At 41.8% G+C, this 21,630-nt stretch overlaps 1 protein-coding gene across 2 annotated transcripts in view; it reads right to left on the bottom strand.

Moving 5' to 3' along the window:
* mgmt (O-6-methylguanine-DNA methyltransferase) overlaps window positions 1-21,630 on the bottom strand; it is a 282,187-nt gene that overhangs the window by 10,228 nt on the left and 250,329 nt on the right. For both annotated transcript variants that reach the window (XM_052027348.1, XM_052027349.1), the window contains exon 5: window positions 13,151-13,290. In XM_052027348.1, coding sequence (XP_051883308.1) covers window positions 13,151-13,290 — 140 coding nt within the window. The remainder of the gene's footprint in view (window positions 1-13,150; window positions 13,291-21,630) is intronic.

The raw sequence follows: 21,630 nt of genomic DNA, 5'->3' as shown, positions 1-21,630 counted from the left end.
AGGGGAGCGGCAAGAAAAGATTCTGAAGCGATTGGTGGACTGAGGAGGGGTGTGAGATGACAGGCAGGTAGGGGAGGTGAGCGGGGGTGAAGTTGGGAACCAAGTGGCAGATGAATGATAGATGGAGGCAGACACAGAGAGAGAGAGAGAGAGAGAGAGAGAGAGGGGAAAAAGAAAAAAAAACAGATGGAGCAAGGTAGAGGTGAGTGTGAAGATAGGAGAACAAGCAGGAACACAAAGTGCTATCAGTGCTGGATTCGGATGTAAAGGAGGTGAGAATTAGAACCATGAAGGGAGAGGTGAACAACAGTTGGAACTAGATTGGGGGGGGGGGGCGGAATCCTGTGTGTGAAGTGGGTGGGTGGAGCCAGATGAAGGTGGGTGAAGGGAGGCTGGGGGGGGGACAAAAATGGGAGGATTGAAGGATGAGGAGGAGGGAGAGGGGAAGATAAAAGAGGGGGGGAGAAGGGGAAAAAAAAAGGAAAAGGGGGTTTTCCCTTCCTCTCCTCTTTCCTTTTATTCTGTCCTCTCCTATCAGATTCCATCTTCTTCAGCCCTTTGTCATTTCCACCTATCACCTCCCAGCTTCTTACGTCATTCCCACTCCCCTCCTCCCCCACCTGCCTATCTTCCCCCCCCCCCCCCCACCTCACCTGGATCCACCCCTCACCCGCCAGCTCTTGCTCCACCCCCTCCCCCCACCCTTTTTATACTGGCTATCTCCCCTCTTTCTTTCCAGTCCTAAGGAAGGATCTTGGCCTGAAACATCAACTGTCCATTTCTCTCTAATAGATGCTGCCTGACCCGCTGAGCTCCTCCAGTATTTTGTGTGTTGCTCCAGGAAAGGGGGGGGGGGGGGCGGAAGGAATACCTAAACTTGTCCCCTTCCCCCTCCTGGCTCCACCCACCCACTTCACACACAGGATTCCCCCCACCCTGCATCTGGTTCCAACTGTTGTTCACCTCTCCCCTAATGGTTCTAGTTTTCACCTCCTTTATTTATCCAAATCCAGCACGGATAGCACTTTGTGTTCCTGCTTGTCTCCTTCTAATAGCTATCTTCACACTCCCCTCTACCTTGCTCCATCTGTTTTTATCCTTTGTGTCTGCCTCCATCTATCATTCATCTGCCACTTGGTTCCCAACTCCACCCCCGCTCACCTCCCCTACCTGCCTGTCATCTCACACCCCTCCTCAGTCCACCATTCGCCTCAGAATCCTTTCTCGCCACTCCCCTTTCTCCTCTCTACGCCAGCCATCTTGCCTCTCCACTCTCACTCCTGATGCAGGGTTTCGACCTGAAACATCGACAATTTCTTTCCTCCCACAGATGATGCTCGACCTGCTGAGTTCCTCAAGCAGATTGTTTGTTGCTCCAGATTCCAGCATCTGCAGTCTCTTGTGTCTCTATGGAGCCATAGTCAAACCTGATCTTCATTTCCATGAATACTTCTTATACTTAGGATAATTAAAGTACCTCCATCAGAGTTTTGTGGGGAACAGATGATGTTTGAACAGATTCCATGGGCCAAGACATGCTTATACAGCTCTTTTCAGGTAACTGTGAAATAAATCTCACAAATGGACCCTGCATATGTGGACAAAAGTCCCAGAAGTAGTAGGCAGGAAAATGTTGCATATTGTTGAATGCATTTCCACATGCCCAAGCTCCTCTGTGCAATAGCAGATCTGATGTACAAGGACTTAGAAGCAAAGTTACAGATTTCACAGCAGTAAGTCTACAATTTTCCTTTTCACTTGCCATACAAACTGTATTGCATACTTCACAAAATTGTGGTGCAATATGATTCAAATTTCTAGGTAAATCCTTTTGGAATAAAGTCTGGTGACACACATTGAACCATTAGGAGCTAAAGCTGAGTTCCCAGGTTATGGCAGGGTTCTGCTCCTGAGACTTGTTCATAACCCGAACTGTTCATAAGTTGGAAATGAACAAAAACAGTGTGTGGGAGAGGATGACAGATACATCTGTGACAGGAGAGCGAGCAGGCGCAGGAATAGCAGCTGCCAGCCAGCTTCACTGACTCAGTGAGTGAGTCTGCTCAGTGCCCCCAGGTCTGCTCAGCGCCCCCAGGTCTGCTCAGCTTGACCCAGCCCCCCGATTGTGCCCCCGATTGTTGTGGCTCAGGGGTGGTGTGGGGAGAGAAGGCGCGAGGAAGTGCCCTGTTCCCACCAGGCTGAAGATGCCTGCAGCCCCACAACATCCGGCAAATCCATCCCCATCTGTCCCGCTGGTCTCCCAAATGCTCATTCGTATAAACGGGGTGTCCATAAATCGGGCATTTGTATCCCAGGGAGGGCCTGTAGAGCTAAACTGAGTGTGTGTAGAACATAATATTAAATGATAACATGTTAGCAGGAATGATTACACCATTGACGATACTGCAAATAAGCCAATGCAATGAAAATTGTCCCATTTGAAGTTTTTCACACTTCATGCTTGTATTACAATAAATCAATAGGTATACCATGATTACTTCAGCTTTCAAATTAGGGATAGCAATAACTACATATTCACTAAGGTGAAATGCAACTCAATATTTGCCCTGCTCACTGTTTCAGTAAGTATACAAATATAAATTAAGGGAAAATAATCAATTCTTCAACCAATCCACATGTGGAAGAAATCTATTTTACTTTCCAAATTTCACTGTTACTTACTGCAACATTTTGTTAACAGCATCCCCTTCACTGGGAGATTCGAGCTATAACATGAATTTTGTAAATTCATTAGTTAAAACTACTGCAATCATAAAAGGTTGTATTAAGCAGTTCAATTAAATAGACATTATGGGGACTTGAGTGAGAGTGTGGAGGAACATCAGAATGAATGCTTAGAGTAGACAAACTGATATCATTTGCTCTCATCACTGTCATTGGTGTTAAAAATGGTTTCTATTCAAAGTGATGACAGATTGTACGAGGAACTGTAACCCTTGAACTTTCCTTCCTTTTCCACGGAATTGTTTTTTTATCCTAAGAATGCACAGAAATGGTGCTGAGAAATGAACTTTTTATGCAGCCAAGAGATACAATTTAATTGTATCAATTATATCCTATTATTTTGTCATATTTCATTGTATAATTCACTTTCCCTCACCTAATTTATGTTTTGGGCATATTAAAATAGTTCCTCTAATATATGACAGACGAGCCCAAAACAATATTAAAATCTCAAAACATATGATTTTCATTACTCCACAGTGGTAGATTTCGGAAAATGACCAGGTACAAAATCAATTATATTTTGGTAATTAAACAGTAATTTGCCAACTTCAATTACTTACTTTATTTTGGCTCTTAGTTTTCTCTGTTAGCACATTGATTAATACAATTGTGTAAAACTGCTTTGTGCACTGCTAAACAGAGTCGTTAAATCGTTTATTTTAAATGGGTAACAACTGTGCAAAAATTAAAATCCTTCTGCAGGTCCAGAAGCTGGAATCATTGATTGCTTCTATCTGTGAAGTATGATTTCAGTTTGATTGATAACCTCTCTCTAGAACAGATTCATTGAATATTAAAATATTTATTGCAGCACTAGCACCAAGACCTCAGTAATTTTTTCTAAAAAAAAACCAAAGCTGGTACATATAGCCTGGTGCCACAGCAGGATGGGTGGGTGCTAGGGCTGTACCATTGATTTCACGACATCGTGAGCTCACATTCCCTGGAGATCTATGAGAGAGTTGCATCAAGTAAAGATGAAATCATTTCCCCTCAATTGAAGGAGATGACAACCTGCAGAAGGTGCTATCAACCTGCACTGTTCTCAACTACAATCAGGTAGTTGGTTATGAGGCACTAGCAGCAGCCTTTTATATCTCTCAGACTGGCAAATCAAAACAGCATGAAAAATATTTTCAAATAGACAGGGAAGTACATTTTGCATGAAAGAATTACTACTGTGGTTTGTAATTTATATCAAATGCAGTTATATTATATATGTTTTTGTTAAATGTTGCACATCCTTTGTTAAATGTTGAATCAGTGACTTTTTTCTCAATCTCCCCCATCCATTCTTTTACTCTACATCACTGCCCTCCTCCTTTCCTTGTTTGTCAGGTATAATTTCACACATATGATCACTCTGTAGGATGGACGGAAATGGAGAAGTTGAAATAAACCGAAGGGTCGAGGGCCATAGGGCAGAGACGTAAGGGTATGTGACAAAGTTGAAACAAGGAGAAACTCTTTACATGCGGTCTATGTAGGCTATGATCTGAAACTCATTGCAAGGGTGGAGGAAGAAGATTCAAGAGGGCTTTTCAAAAGGGAATAGAGGAGCAATTAAAGGGAAAAATGCTTGGTTATGGAATAAGAGCTGGGGAATGGGATTAACAAATTTGCTCCTCTTTTGAGCAGAACCGCATTCTCCTCTGAACAATTCCTTTTAGTTTACCATTCAATGGCCTGCTTCTTGGATTAACTTTGAAAAGTCTAAGGCAATGCTGCTGCCTCTTTTCAAACCAATTACACTTCAAAATGCAACAAGTGTCTGTGCTATAAATCTGTGCTACAAATTTCACAGATAAAAATAAAACTCAAAACATTGCCGAAACTTAATTCTTAATTTTCTGGTTGAAATAAAGCTTTAAGTACTAATAGTGTAACATTTTAAATTTCTTTTCCCATTGCACCTGTCCAATAAATCTGGTCAGATACACACATTCTTTTATGTGTTGTGAATTTCCAAAAGCATAGATTTGTCTTGAACAAAAATAACATGAAGGAGCCTTTCAATCAATACTGGAATCCCTTAGATTCAGGTAACAGCTGAATATTCTCTCTAACTTTGCATTTTGTACTTCTGGCTAGAGCCCACCAGGGAAAGGACTTGTTTTCACTCCAGGCCTCATCAATACCTAAATCCTGGTGAACAAGTGACACTGAGAAGCTGTAATCAATAGCTCCCTGTGCGTTTTTTCTTCTGGTCAAATGGTTCAGCACTACTGACAGCCCTGACACTTAGAACATGATGCTAAATCTTTATCAACAGCCATCTAGGTGACTGGCAAAACAAGACGCTGGCGGTCATTAATGCTTGTGGCAATCTGTGAATAAACTAACTCCCCAATAAAGCTCTTGTTTAAAAAAAGGTAAAGAAAAACTCTCTGTACCATGTATTGATCGTCTTTGAACTGCATTTAGTAAATCCTGTCAGTAGACTGAATGGTGCAGTGTTCAACAGTGGTGTCAAGCTCATTACTTGTTTTAGGTTTTAGACAGTGACCATTGCACTATGGCCGAGAGGCAATAGAGCGACATAATTGTACATACTCACATATCTATTTTCCACTGTCAACAAACTGAGTCACAACATAAATACACCCACTTTCTATTTGACTTCATGAACACAATTTTAAAACCATGGTAATTTTATTACATTTTTTGTATTATCTGTTCATATATGCCAGAACCAGTAACTGACTCTAGTGTATTATTTTGGAATCAAATAATAAGGCAATCATAAAAACAGTGTGGGGAATTTGGAGAACATCTTTCAAACCACAGACCTTTGCAACCTAGAAGGGCAAGGCTAGCGAGCAATGCCTTCAAAGTCACTCTAAGTCAGGCACTCTCCTGACTCAGATAGATATTGCTGTTCATTTATTGCTGTTGGGTCAAAATTCAGGAACTCCCTCCTTAACAGAACTGTGGAAGTACCATCATCAAAATGGCCACAGTTGTTCAGGAAGGTAATTCGCCATAACCTCATGGTCAATTAGGGATGAGCATTAAATGCCAGCAACACTTCTGTGTAGTGCAGAGTCAGTCTTTGCTTGCTAAAGATCTAGTGTCTACCTGCTTCAATCAATGTCAGCATAGATTGTTTTGTCTCTATCTCGACAGTGCTTGACCTCCACTTCATTTGGTTAGATGTTGGCCAATTATTCAGCTACTGTACATGTTTAGATGTGAGCTCCCTAAAACCAGCCCTCTCAGACCTCAAAAGGATAGTACATTCCAATCTGCTGTGTATGTTTACTGGGGCGTTTTATAATGAAGCTTCATTGTCTCAAGCAATCTAAATGGATGCTTCACTTCACTTCTAATCCACAGTCCCAGCATGTGGCTGTCCTGTGAATCTAACCCCTGGTGAGCAAACCATAAGACATTTTTGTGCAGGCTTACGATTTTCAGTAAAGCTAACATCTGAAAAAGTAGAAGGAGAACACAACAGTATTTATTTTTGATGACCCATTCTTAGCTACAAGAAAACAACAGTTGACGTTATTTATCTGAAGCAACATCCCACCTGAAATTACGTCACAGTTGGATAAACTTCGTAAGATGCTAGTGCAGCTAAACTGGAAGTCACAAAATCATTACCAGTCTCATAACTGTTCAGGAGATCAAATTTCATCCGTAAGGCAGCCACCACAAGTAGTTATACAAAGCTAGAATCAAGGTCCTCTCAATTTAATGCAAACCTTTCCCCAGCATTTCAACAGCACTTAGAAACACTAGGCATGCACTACACACATCTGCTTACATGGTCACTGAGGTCACATTTAGCAGCCCTTTACAGTGATGCAAGATTACCCATACAACTCAGTGTCTGTGTGCTTTTTTAGGGGAGGTAGGAAATTGGGCTTCACTGAAATTACATTAATCGAGCCATCAGTTTTTAAAGTGGAAGTGCAATCTGGCTGGATAGCAAAGGTGGCTTCTTGGAAGGGATATGGATGTGGGAGGTTTGTAAGCTTTATTCAGACAGTAAAAAGTTGGAGGGAGATTCATTTTCCATGGAGAGCACAAAGCCATGGGTGCACAGCCAAAATATTTTTATTGACATCACCAGTTATCGAGAACCTTGCCTCTCACCTCATAACATTTCCTCAGACCTGCATTGTCACTGTTCCCAAAACCTCTTTCCTCAATCAATTGCACCACCATTCACACTCACATACTCTGCACCTCCCCCCTCTTATTACTGTTCCAACCTTCACTCCCCAGCACTTCACATCTTATTCACTAAACATAACAATCTGACCAAAATGTGTATGTTCTTTAAGGACCTCTCAACAATTGCTTATCACATCCCCTTTTCACAGGAGTGGGGTGTGTATAAATTCAAACAGGAATCCAAGAACACGTCTTGTCCCCCGAGCAAAAGAAGTACTGGTCATCATGGGACAAGGATAGCCATGGGAATGGTGAATGGTACCACGTGTCTGAACATTGAAGGCAGTGCCTTCATACATTATTTCACCTGTTGATTCGGCATAATGACCTACATCTGCTTGCAACGGTCACTTCTGTCTCAACTCCCTTCCAGTTCTTTTCTTTCAGGCCAGGTACTAAAGTTGTGGGAGCCCCTCTGGCACTTCAGTAGAAAGAAACCAGCCTTCCTGAAGATGCACTGTCAAGTCAGTGGCAGTTTGGTGTAGAAAAGAAAGAGTGCGGCACTTTCAGAAGTGCTGTTCTTCAAATGAGACATTAAATCAAGGCCAAGTCTGCTTTCTCAAGTGGATGGGATCGGTCCCATGGTACCATAACAAAGGGAGCAGGAGGGATGTCCTCAGCATCTCAGTTGGTACTTATCCTTCAATCAATATAAAAAATATCATTATGCCTTTGCTGTTTACAGGAGATTGTTGTGCACAAATTGGCTACCATGTTTCCTACATTAAACACTTTAGAAGTATTTTATTCAGTAAAGTGCTCAAGACAACTTGAGGTCCTGAAAAGCACTAAAAAAAAGGCAATTCTGCTTGGCACAAGACAAATAAACAAGAACAATGCCAGACAGCTTAGTGCTCTCGTATCCCATTTCACTCTGTCCATCGGAAGAGAGATGCAGCTGGCATAGAGAGTTCAGTGACCTCTCCAATACACAGCAGTGAACAGGATACTGAAAGATATTCACTGAAGTCACATGAAAAAAAACTGCTGCATAAGACTTAAGGATAACTATGACCTTCACAGCCATAATCCATGTTGTCCATGTTCTGATTTGAGGCTCAAGTTGTGGTTCTGAAGGGTAACATAGTTGGTGATAATCCTTTAAAGAAAAGGGGTTGATAGCTTGTCCCTCCATTAAGATGGTAGATGTCCCCACCCAAAGCATCTACCGTAGATGTGGCCTCTTGCATAGTACCTCTCTTCTCCCATCTGCTCCTAAACACCTCTTTTGATTCCCTCCCCCATCCCATCTTCCGATCTCAAAGGCAAGTCCGCCAGATCCCTGACGACTGTAGTAAAGCTGTTTTAAAAGCAGCCAAAAGTAGCCTAGCAAAAAGGTTGAATTAAAATAATCTGCAGGTCAAAATATATGTACGAAAATGATCAGAGATTTGGCAGCAGCCTATAAAGAAAGAGAAACAATGACATGCTCTGCAATAAATGAGCTTTTTTTAAATAAAAGCACTGCTAAAAGATGTTTGCTGTATGTCTGTGGCATGGTTTGTTGAACGAGTGATGTTTATTCTATGGCAAGTCAGAGGCGGGCAGAACAAATTCAAAATTTGAACCTTTAAAAGCATTCTTTATTCTTAGTGTTCATTCTAGATTCCAATAGATAAGTGGACCATTTGTTTCTGCAATGGAATTTTCTGTTTTATGCCTGAAAGTCTGTGCTACACAAACAAATTTCAAGATCACTAATTTTTGTACTACAGCCATACATAACAAGAAATTTACACCAAAACCTTCTTACTTCAATCTCTCCTTATAGATAGTAATCATTATAGGTGATATCTTGTTTAAATTGTACGCAGTCATTAAAATGACCTTGAACTGATCAATCTTCCATTCCCTTACTTCCAGGAGCCTTTATGATTCTTTTATGGTCCCCTGTACTGTTCTAATGAGCTTGTTAATTGAACTCCACATTTGCCCTTTGAGGACCACAGACCTTAAAATCAATCTGAAATACAGCAAAGCATTTGAAGTTCTTCCTCTGTTAAGGTGAGTTGATCCACAATGTCCCTTCGCATAAATTGTAGCAAAGACATTGCATTCTCAACTACTATTGACTCCTCTTCAGCTTCTGATAAAGTTGGAAGGTCACAGTATGAATTAAGTGAAGCACACTAACTACAAAGGAATATTGTCAGATATGTACTAAAGGAATTCGGCAATACCTTTGCTTCCTTGTCAATGTAGCCTTTAGCCATACTATTGACTAAGGAATAGAGATACTGTACATTTTGACATCATTTACTTCACCGCAAAAAACATAAATTACTTTAAACAATATAATCTCCAGACAGCAACAGCCTTTATTTTGATGTGGATATAAATCATCTTATCCAGCTGGAAATCTAAAAAGTAAACCATCATTACTAGTGGTTGGCAAGTCAATGACCTGCTGGCGTTGTTATGCCACTACTCAGGTAGGTTCCTGGAGGGCTATGACTCATATGGGCTATAAGGCTGAGAGGGAATAATGAACAAAGGGGAAAATTGTGACTTCTGTCAAGTCACAGATTATTACTAGGTTCAAGGGAAGGTGTATGTTTTCAACTTTCTGAAATAACTTTGGTCCATGCTTGTGGGGATTTACCAAGGAAGCCCGATCCTAGTAAGTAATTTGTCAAAAGGGTCTTCTAGCATGTATTAGTTTGTTGGTTTGTACATTCAATGCGTCTAAGGAGTGCTGCAGATTCCACCGCTGAATGCCAAAGGAAATGTGATTAATTTTGACAGCAGGGCAGATGGGATGTAGTTTATCCCCAGTGCTGAAATGGTATGTTTTGCCTGAATAAGTGGGCAAAACGCATATCAATTTTACCCTGAGAAATCCATAGAAGCTGGATTTTGCAATGCTATGTTTTTGAGAACCATGTGATTTTAACAAAAATCATTCAAAAAGAAAAATTGTTAACCCAGTGTGAGGTCATGAAACCCACCATTTTCTTTCTGGGATAAAAAACAGAAGATGCTAGAAAAACTCAGCAGGTCAGGCAGCATCTGTGGTAAGAGAAACAGTTAATGTTTCAGGTGTGGAACTCTTCAAGGGACCCTTCATCCAATATTAACTGTTTTGTTTTTTCACAAATGCTGCCTGACCTGCTGAGCTTTTTCCAGCATTTTCTGTTTTGTTTCAGATTTCCAATTTCTTTTTGATTTTCATTTTCTTTTTGGGCTTTTGATATGCCAATACCAGAAATCCAGAGAGGTACCATGGCACCACTGTGACAGCCAAATGACCGGCTACAGTTCTGAAGTTTCTATTATTCTACAAAAGGATTATGAATTTTGGAACTCAGGACATGAGATAGAAATTGTCAGAACTGAAGATTTAATGAAAAATTCCCGGCATTTATCTATCTGTTGAGATGCTATGTAATTTAAACATATTTTTATTTAATGCATAAAATTTCACTCTACAGTGCTGATATGCATTGCCAATAGCATTTAAATGCATATTAATACATTCTAGTTATGTTTGTTTTCTTGAATGAGCTTACTAAATGCGACAGAATTCACATCATATTTGGATAGAGCAAGTGTGGGTTTTGCTGTGAACCTATTTGTCAGTTTCTGTAATGGAATGAAACATTAAATAGAAGATTAGGTGTTTTCTGTTCAGTAATACAACAATGCAATACTTAAGTGCAAAAAAGAATGCAAAAGCAAAATAGAATGAATACAAACAGTTTTAACTACCAATTTTAGAACTGGGTTATATGATAACCTAATCGATCTCCCAGTGAAGCCTTTAACTTCTAACCGCAGTGCTGTCACATTGAAAATCAGACTTAATATATGTTGAAACTTCTCTGCCCTCAATAGGACCCTTTGCAAGTTCTCAGCTGAGGTAGTGAATAGAGCACTGTGCAGTTATACTGCACTGTACTAGGGGAATGGGGCGGTGAGATAAAATTACCAGAACCAAAACTGCTTTACCAAAGTACAGTCTGATTACAGAGTGCAGTGACTTGAACCACAGAGTAGTCTCTCATACAGCAGAGAATCAGGTGCTGAATTCATTAGATGAATCTACATTCATGTGCTCCCTACTACGGCAGTTTCATGAGCTGTTACATTGGGGAAAACTGTTATTGCCTGTGGCCTTAATGTCTGGGTGCTGCACAATGATTTTGTTTCAAATCATCTGGTATGCAGGAATAAACCATTAACAATTGGGTAAAAAATTTTAAAAAGGGGTTTCACTCTACCCACGTAGCTGGATAAGCACAACATGTATGTGTGGAATGGAAAAGGCATGATGGCAGACCGATGACTGCATCGTTATTCTTGGCTATGCTTGCCTTCTCCAGGTGCCCAAGTGGACTGGCATCAGTTTAGGGTTTGGGAGTTAACATAGGTTGGTTCAAAAGTTCGTTATCAGGCTCACTGAAAACAAATGAGATAACAGAGGTGGGCAATTCTGTTCTCTCTGTGGGATACAACATCGAGACAGCTAAAGGAACAGAAAGCAGGACTCAATGCATGATTATGTGAATAGGAGGGAGGAAGATTTGCACAACTTGGCTATGGAGCTCCTGTCTGCCATCAAAAGTTCTTCATAATGCAAACACAATGATGTTATTTGTGGTGACTTCCTCCTCTCTCTTTGGGTAGGATTTCAAACATCCATGAAATTATGCAAAAATGGAAGACCAGTGTCAGTTGCTCTAATGCCACCAAGAAAGGTTTTTTTGTTTGCACCTTATGTGTGTAAGTTGTGCGATTTACTATCTTTTCAACAGCTGCACATATTAACTGCTCCAAATTTTGGAAGATGCACATACCTCAGTGTTATTTTGTTTAATGGCTAGACATCTTAAAGTGGTAATGCTAAAGTACAACTGTTGTTTCAAATCTTTGGACTGTTTAGAGTGCAGAAATAGGCACTGGAGCTGACATGCTGTTTTCTGAAGATGATTATGAGATATTGGGGACGGAGATGGACAATTGGAGAGAGGATTGGATTGTCTAGAGACCACTGCTCTAAAAAAATAGTGAAAGCCTCCACCAATTAATGTAATCTGTTCCACCATTGCTGTTCAGCCGACCCCACTCCTTATCTGCTTTAATGGTCATCAAAATGCAAGTAATTGTGTAAGCCTTTAAATATTAAATGAATGAGGCTGTTCTTTTGTTTTTGGACACAGTTTTTGCAATATGACAATTTATTTGCTGCATGTGAATGCACCTGTATGGTGGAAGCAGTGTCAAATGTGTGCTGAAGATGACTGATGTCACCCACTGTGCAATGAATGTGCCTTGAGCAAATATGGCTGAGCATTGAGCTGTGCAGTTGGAGGCTTTAATATGCACAAATACAGATACTAATTACTTTTAGTGATCAATTTTACAATTCAATTTAATCCCAAAGCACTTAAAAAACTCAATGGGTTTGATAGGCCAAATGGCCTCCCTCTGTGCAGTAGCAGTTCTAAGATGTTATGAAAAGTATTTGGCACGTGATTGAATTTCAGTCTTGTAGTGTCCTGCTGGGTTACAGTTCTAACCAGTCAGCCAAGTGTGGTTCATGAGTCTGCACAGTGAATGTTACCTAACCATTTTACCATGGCAGCCCATCAGAGCCAGGCCAGACTTTGACAACTACAAGTGCATGTGCAATCTCTAGCAGGGACCAGAACACAGTGAAACAAAGGAAAACCCCTGGTTGATTTTTCATCCTTATCTGAATTAGAACGATCTGGAAGTGAACCCATAATCTTCTAGCCTGCAGCGTTCAGTTACGCTTTGCTTTCACAACTTGGGTCATTGAAGGAACTCATACTTCCATTTTCATGACCTATGCATCCTAATGATTGCATCTATAAATGTTTTACTCCTACATGGTTAAACAAGTGTGTGGCAATGATATATTTGACAAATGTGAGCTCCCAGCAGTGATATTGTCCTGCCTGAATCACATGTTGTGAAGAGGCTTCCCTACCATCCATCATTAATTATGAAGAATGGGAAAAGATCAAGTCTGCAATCACAATTTCCAAATATGGTGAAGGCCCCTTCCAGAAGTTTCTATAATTTCAAAATCACCCCAGCAGACTGTTGATCTAATTAAAAAATATTTAAAATGCAGGTCTTATCAGTGAATTGTACTTGTTCTTATATTGTATTCATTTCTGAAAGCAAGATGGCCTGGCCCAAATTGCACTGATAAAACTGTTGGAATACTGGTTTCTCATCACAGTAAACTTACAGGGTTACTTCTCATTGCTCCTCCCACAGCTCTCACAGCTTTTGAATTGCCTGCAAGGGTTGCCAGCTGCTTGTAGGAAGTCATTTCTCCAAATTTCACATCAGTCAGCAGAGTCCTCAGCACGTTGCAGGTGAAGGTAGCTGTAGAAGGCAAAGAGAACAATGACCAGGTGGTTCACAACAACTTCCAACTGTTTCACACTGACCAATTTAATATTAATGACCTCAAATCCTGTTCTGCCCTCATGCCATTTGACCAATGAAAAGGCCAATTCACATCGTTACTAATTTTCTTTCAAATTATTGAAAACACTTCTGCAGCTGAATTCAATAGTCCCTTAAAATGGATTCAATGACTCTGGTGCACAATTAACCTAAAAGACAGTCTACACCTATTAGTGGGGATAAAGAAAAAAATGCGAGAAACATACAGCAGATCAGGCAGTGTCTGTGGAAAGGCAAAAAGATTTTTAGTGGGAAATGTTTCATCAGGACTGTAAAAGAGAGGAGTTAAAGATTAAAGAGGAGTTCCATTGTGTCTTAAGTTGGTGCTGGTAGTCTTCCAAAGAGTAAGTCCATCTAATGGCACAACTTGTGGTGATTTTTATTTAAGCACTGTGGCAAATTAGATCCTATGACAGTCATTGACAGGAGGTAAAGCAAGGTAACTGCCGTGAGAGGGTTAATAGGATTACTAGTTGCACTTGTATGAGTTCTTCATGAACAGCCAGTGCAGAAGTGGCTGCTTCTGTAAAAACAGAGATAGAAAATCCTGGAAATGGTCATCAGATCAGTCTGCAGTTTAGGAAGGAGAGAGAGAGTTAGTGTTTCATTCCAGTGCACCATTTATGGTTCGCTGGAATCTCCAAATATAGGTGCCATTTCTTGAGTTTAGATTGAGTTTCTCTCAGTGTAGAAAGCCAAGGACAGGGTCATAGAATTGAAATTACAGGCATTGAGAGGTTTGGGGTCTTGTTTGCCAACTGAAGTGGTGTGTTCTACTTAGTTTTGTATAGAGTTTAAAAAATAAGAGTCATACAGCATGAAAACAGGCCCTTTGGCCCTCCAAGGCCACACGGACTATCAAGCACCCACTTACATTAATCCTACACCAATCAGACTTTGTTCTCTCTGTCTTCTCATTAACTCTTCCTGATTTTCCCTCTCACCTCCACAATGGGGGCAAGTTACAAAGGTCAGTTAACCTAATAACCTGCACGTCTTTGGAACATGCAAAGAAACCGGAACACCTGGGGCCATAGGGAGACCAGGAAAACTTCACAGTCAGCACTAGAGGTCAGGATTGAACCTGGGATACAGGAACTGTGAGGCAGCAGCTCGACTAGCTGCACCATTGTGCTGCCCCAAGTAGTCTATGTTTCTGCTGAAACCAGTGCTCGAAGACCTGACTGGTGGGAAGGGAGGAGATATTAAAAAAAAGCAGATTTGCATCTCTGATGGTGGTCCAGAAAGACTCCATGGCAAAGGGAGGGAACTGTCTCTTGGAATGCTGAAGATGGCAGGGAGGAGATGCGTTTGAAGGTATCATCATACAAGTGGTGCTAGAAATGCTGGAATGCTTGAATGGATGGTTACGCCCAGAGTTGCTTCTTCCTCATTTTCCTGATCCTCACTTACTCACCATACAACTCCAGGCAAGGGTTGCCCTTTCACAATGATGGGGCCGTGAACTGTGAACAGCAGATCTTCACCTGTACTGCAGAGCACCAGCACACAACTGGTCTGCTACATCATACTCCGTGTGGGAGCTTTGCTACCACTGTACACATACTGTTGACATGTGCATTGATTGAGCACCAGGAGCATCAATCTCATCTTTAGCGGCTAGACCTTTTTGCCTACAAGTCACCTTTGGCGTTGCATGGTCATTCAGATGCAGCTGGTCCAGTGGGCTGCCTCACAATGAAGGGATCAAATGAATGGAGCTGCTTTCAGCTCCAGCACAGAGCAACATTGACAGGTCATTCTCAGGCATGCGTTAATTTGTTTTTCTAATGAGCAATTCCACCTGTGAGGCTGACTGTAACCATGTGCTATTCAGTCACTATATCCGTCACCACTTGTTGTGCAGAAATTTATAACAACACATGGAGACACTTTCATAGTATCACAGATGGTGACTGCATAAATGGTTCATTCTTTGCTCTTATTTGTGACATAATCAGATCATAAGTGCATTACAACATATTCAGGGAAACAGAAAGAAATCTCTCCTTCGAATGTAGCAGAAAGGAAAATATGCTGTTCAAACCAGAGTATACCACTGTACGGGAGCTCAAGCTACACGCATGGATGATTGGAACATGACACCTTTCACTGTCAAGATACCTGCTACTGGTGAGAAAAATGCCCCTCACCCACGATCTTCAACTTGAGAAAGGAAAAATTGCAGGCCTGTGTTTCAACTTTCGTTCTTGTGCTGTTCAACTTCATTACAACACTTAACATGTAGTTGGTTTGCCACACGCGCTTGCCTATGATTTTGCAGAGAAGCACCATATTCATAATTTCATTCCTCTCACTATTTTTTATTCTCTGTGTTTTTATATAGGGTTCCATATTCCATAGAATTTTTTGACTATAATTTCATGGTGAAATTTTAGCCCATTTGAGGCATTATTAGGGCAGCTATGACTTTCAGTCCATCATTTAAAAATGAACCAACTGTGACTAATAAGACCTTTGCCAAACAAGGAAAAGAATTAATATATTACACCAAATAAGTCACTGTTACTCAGAACAATTAAAAATACTCCATTCCAAAGTACTGGAAATACAGAGGTTTATTGACATTTGCACAGAGATTAATGTTTTGGTTGACCCTTTCCCTGAAATGATGTGGTTCAGCAAACCAAGAGTGGAAATAAAGGTCGACAATACAAATATGCTAAAGCACTGTTCCCAAGACTGTAATTGGTCGTGAAACAGGGAAGAAAAATAATGGAAGATAACCATGGCAAGCTGTGTCAGACTATTACAAGACATTACAACCACAATAAGTGAGAAGAAAACTTATAGCAAAGAATGAATGACATGCATTTCTATCACCCTTTCAAGGATGCAGGCCATCCCAAAGGAATTTACTAAATTTCAAATATGGAAGGGAAGTTAGGGATGGAATCTTGAAGGAAAAGAAATATTTTTATTTCATTCATTTCTCTGTGGAACTCTGAGCAGCATGTCTTTAACTGCTTTACAGAAAGGGATAACGTTGACCAGCAATTGTGTGGATGGGGAAGTCTGGGAGGATTTTTATGGGGAGTATGAAGACAGCAATAGAGAGCACCTTCCAGGGTGCAGGTTCTACGTAATTCCATCTAACATCCCAGTTATCTGCAGGTGGAAACGATCTACCAAAGAAATCTTGTGAATGGTCAAAGTGATATTGTTGACTAAATAAAGAATCTCTGTCTGGACGTTAGACACTGCATTTGCCTGAATCATTAAAAGAGCCAGAAGGGACAAAGGCTTGCTGTCATCCAACACATATCCTTACCTCTGTACCACAGTCTTTATCAGTAACTCAGTTCTCAAGTGGTGACTGAACTCACAACCTACTGACCCATGCCAGAAGCTGAGTCAAACCAAGCCAGGGATGGAAATCAGGAAGACTTCCAAGATCTGAATGTGCTTGTCAATATTCAGATCACACAATCAAAGTCTATGAGTGATAGATGCAATATGAAGAAAGATTATGTGCTGAGAATCTGAAGCCACATTCACCGGGAGTAGTAGTAGGTGTTGTCATCATATCTCTGACTCACATTTCCTCAAGCTTGAGAAAATATTCGGTCAGCTATTCCAGTGGCTTGCAAAGAGATTTGATAGAGCAAAGCAAGAGGCCTAAAGTGGTAAAATGAGAGGGAAAATGAGGACTGCAGTAAATGAGAGGGAAAATGAGGACTGCAGTTGCAGTGGCAGTCACAGGAAGATCTGGATCATGCTTATAAATTGAACAAAAATGCTTGGTCTTCTTTCGTCCTGTTTGGTCTTCTTAAAGTAGAAGTGAGCACAGCAAAATCAGCAAGTCCTTGCTTTTGCTCCTTGATATTTTCATTTACAATCTACTTTGCCTCCACTTCCCTTTCAGAACTGCTGAAGTCAATTGTTTTTCTGACGTCATTTCAGTCAGACTGGGACAATCTTCACACTTTTTTTAACCCCCTCATTTCAGCATTATAAATTATGTTTACAGGTTATGAAACCCATCAGATGCCTCTTCTTTGGTAAGAACATATGTGCTTTTAACCTTTACTAAGTGTGCTCCACTCTTTGCTTTGGTGAGAGTTATAAAAGGACTTTCCTGTCTCCAGTGTACCCCTCTGACTAAAGGATTATCACCCAGAATGTGAACCATCCTTTTTGTTTCACGTCCTGTCAGAATCCTTGTGCAGTTCTCCATCAGCACAACACTGGGGAGATGCAAATAAATAATAAGCAGCCAGTGATTCCCTCTTCTGTCCTTTGGATTCAATGTGCAAACTTATAATGTATAAAGAGTGAACGCACAAGAGCACAAGAGTGGGAGAGAGAGAGAGAGATTGAGATAGAGAGAGAGATAGAGAAATAGAGAGAGAGAAATAGAGAGCTAGGGAGAGAAATAGAGAGAGGTAGAGATAGAGAGAGATTGAGAGAGATGGAGAGAAAGAGATAGAGGGAGGGAGCGAGGGAGAGAGAGACTGTGTGTGTGTTTTTGTGCGCGAGATGTGTGTGTATATGGGATAAAGGTACATGAGCATCACAGCAGAAGCTTTTGAACTAAAGTGGTTTCTAGTTGAAAGCCTTTTCTTTTAATTTCAAAAATGGATTTTATTCATGATAAAAAAATATGCAAAGGAAGAAACAATGCAAACAACCTTTACATTCGTGGTCGTTACATTCAGTCGTGTAAACTTTAAAAAAAAACAAACATAAACATCATGCCACTCATGTGGTTCCCTGAGGTGATACCCCTTTCATTGTTCAAGGGGCTTCCCCACCCAACTCAGCCCCTCCACGTACAGTAGCGGAAGGAGCCTAGACTGTGATCCTTCCCCACTGGGCCTTAGCATTGGCTGCATCGAGTTTCAGTGCGTCCCTCAGCACGTACTCCTGCCACCTGGACTGTGCCAGTCGGCAGCATTGCCCTACAGACATCTCGCTGTGCTGGGAGACCAACAAGTTTTGGGCAGCCCAAAGGGCGTCTTTCACCGAGTTGATGACCTTCCAGCAGTACTTGATTTTGTCTCGGTGTGTGCCCCTGGGAACAGCCTGTAGATAAGATATCATATCTCTGATATGCAGCTGGTGGGCATGAACCAGGACATGGACCCTTTCATCAGTCTCCACAGCCTCTGAGCAAATCCACAGTTTGCAAAGAGGTGGGTGACCGTTTCTCCACCCACCCTCCACCAACCCCCCCACCCCCGCAGCCTTCCCGAGGGCAGTATGCATTGGGGGTAAAGTGTCATCTGTACAGGAAGGCTCTGACTGGGAGTGCACCTCTCACCGCCAGCCAAGCCAGGTCTTGGTGCTTGTTGGTCAGATCTGGCGATGAGGCGTTCTGCCAGATGGTTTGGATCATTTGCTCAGGGAACAAACCCTCATAATCCATAGTGTCCCTGTCCCACAGTGCCTGCAGGATGTTCTGCATTGACCACTGCCTGATGCATTTGTGGTCAAAGGTGTTTACTTGGAAGAACTCTTCCACAAAGGACAGGTAGTGCGGCAATGTCCAGCTGACTGGGACGTTGTGCAGTAGATGGGCCAGGCCCATCTTCCACATAAGCAAGAACAGGTAGAACCTCAGCACATAGTGTGTGACACTTGGTGCCCACATACTTTGGGTCTACATACCGCCTGGTGCAGCCACACAGGAAGGTGGTCATCAGGAGGAGGGCAATGTTTGGTACACTTTTGCCCTCATTCTCAGGGGACTTGTGCATCGTGACCTTCAGACTCCCTCCATCTTGGACTCTCAGATAAACTGGAAGGCGTCCCAGGTGATTACTGAAGCAGAGGAGTGGGAAACGGGCCACACCTGCACCAAGTACAGCAGCCCTGAGAGCATATCGCACCTGATGACCAAGTTCTTCCCAGTTATTGACAGAGAAAGCCGCTCCTACAGACCCAATCTTTGTTTGACCTTCTCAATCCACTCCAGCCAATTCTTGTTACATGCCTCAGCCCCTCCAAACCAGACCTTTGGGAAGTCTGATCTGACCGTGAAGGGGACGTTGGAACGATCGTGCCAGTTGCCAAAGAGCATGGCCTCGCTCTTCCTGCAGTTGACTCTGGCCCTGGATGCCAACTCAAACTGGTCTCATGTGCTGATCAACCTGAGAACTGACCACGGGTACGAACAGAAGATGGCGACATCTGACTTGTGGGCCTCCACTGCCTGGCAAGGTCACCCCCCCCCCCCCCCCCCCCATGCTCTCGTCCTTCCTGATAGATTCGGCAAAGAGTTCTATGCAGCACACAAACAAGAAAGAGGAAAGTGGGCAAGCCTGCCCGACTCCAGACTTGATGGGGAAGCTGTCTGTCTCCCACCCATTAATCTGAACTGCACTACGGATGTCTGTGTAGAGCAGTTGGATCCAATTTCTGATTCTGCTCCCCAAAGCCCATTTGGAGAGCACGTCCATCATGTAAGGGTGTGATATCCTTTCGATGGCCTTGTCCTGCTCCAAGTTGACCAGGCAGGTGTCCACCCCTCTGTCCTGCACGTAGGCGATGGTATCCTTATGCAGCACAAGGCTGACAAAGATTTTCCTGCCAGGTACAGCACAGGTTTAGTCTTGGTGGATCACCTGTCCCAGAGCAGACTTGACCCAGTCGGCGATGGCCTTGGACAGGATCTTATAATCCACATTCAACAGTAAAATGGGTTTCCAATTCCTGATGTCCTCCCTATCCCCCTTCTGCTTGTTGATGAGGGTAATTACGCCCTTCCTCATGGAGCCTGACATACTGCCAGGCGGAAGTATACCGTTACAAACTTCCAGCAGGTCCAGGCCCATCCAGTCCCACATAGCCAAGTACAACTCAGTTGGTAAGCCATTGCAACAGGAGTTTTATTTGTGCCAAGTTGAAAGTCAATTAAGAAAGTCAGGCAGTGGGTTTCTGACTGATTTTATTATGTGCTGTGATTTTATTTCTAAAGCTTCTCACAGAAACTCATTTGGAATACTATGGCCTCTTTATAGTTGGACCCAAATAAACACAATTGGTCCTCATAATATCTCATGAATTAGTCTCTGTAGTTATAACAATCAAATGAAACTGCCCATTTAAAAAAAAAGCATTCCTCTAATTACCATGCATCCTTATTAGTGACGCAAATTTATTCACAACTATTCCCATCACCTATTAACTGTTAAACACCACTGAGGAAGTACCAATACCTTTGGCAGGAATTCATCCATAAAACTTAATTTTAAACTTATTTTATGGTGTGGTTCTTTCCCCCAACCCCCACTCCCACCCTTCATACTGTGGTTTCATTTGCTGCTGAGAAGAAATTTATTGTTTCTGAACATGATATATGATATCCAAGCCTGATACATCTATTGCTCAATGTAACACCTGCTAGAGTGCACCTGCAATAGAGAAATGATCTGCGGTTGTAAGTTTTATAGTCAAGACTTATACTGCAGAAAAAAAATAACAATATTGAAATTTAGCTTTCAGGGTGGATGATCAAATATTCATATTCTAGATTGGCAACGTTTTCTACTTATATACTTATAAGTTTTCTACTTATAAAAGAGTTTGTTCCTTTGGACCACTTTCCCATGTAAAAGGTGTATTTATGATTTCCCTTTATTGCACACCAAACTGAATGAATAACTGTATTGGCAACTTGAACCCAATCATTATTGAATCCTACAGATCTTCCTTTATTCAAATGTTTTTAGAAACACAACTGTTTGTGAGAGTCAAAGAGCCAGAAGAGGCACGTCAAAGCAGTGTTGAACAAAAAGACCAGCCTTCTGCAGGACATTTGTTCATTGCTTGTCCCTTGGTGGTAGTTGTCCTGTTTCCTCCACTTTTACCAACATTTTGGAAAGTATTATGCTATCCAGGAAGAGTCGTGCATTATCACTTTGGGGGAAGAGGAAGAGCTATTTATAAAGACCTGGGTAATGGGGTAAACCAGCAGTAAAATTTGTAACGATCTTAAGAAGGGACTGGACATCTGAAAGGAGATAATAGCAGCCCTTTCGTATTTGGTGAGCAAACTGTTTACATCCAATTGCAACTGTCCAAGATACCAATAACCTCTCTCCCCTGGTGGTCTCTGGGGTTGAATGTGGCACAAACTTAAGATGGATAGGCATGGTGGACGGATTTTCAAGACATTTTCAGTGGCCTACGTTGTTCGGCTATGGGGAAGAGATGGCTAATTTACCTCAGACTAGTAATTTGGCAATGGAGATCCCTTATATAATTGCCCCAATTTTGGACCACCACTCCACC

This window comes from Pristis pectinata, chromosome 12, assembly GCF_009764475.1.
Source record: "Pristis pectinata isolate sPriPec2 chromosome 12, sPriPec2.1.pri, whole genome shotgun sequence".
NCBI lineage: Eukaryota > Metazoa > Chordata > Chondrichthyes > Rhinopristiformes > Pristidae > Pristis > Pristis pectinata.
The sequence above is the reverse complement of the archived record's forward strand: the minus strand, read 5'-3'. Positions and strand labels throughout refer to the sequence as shown.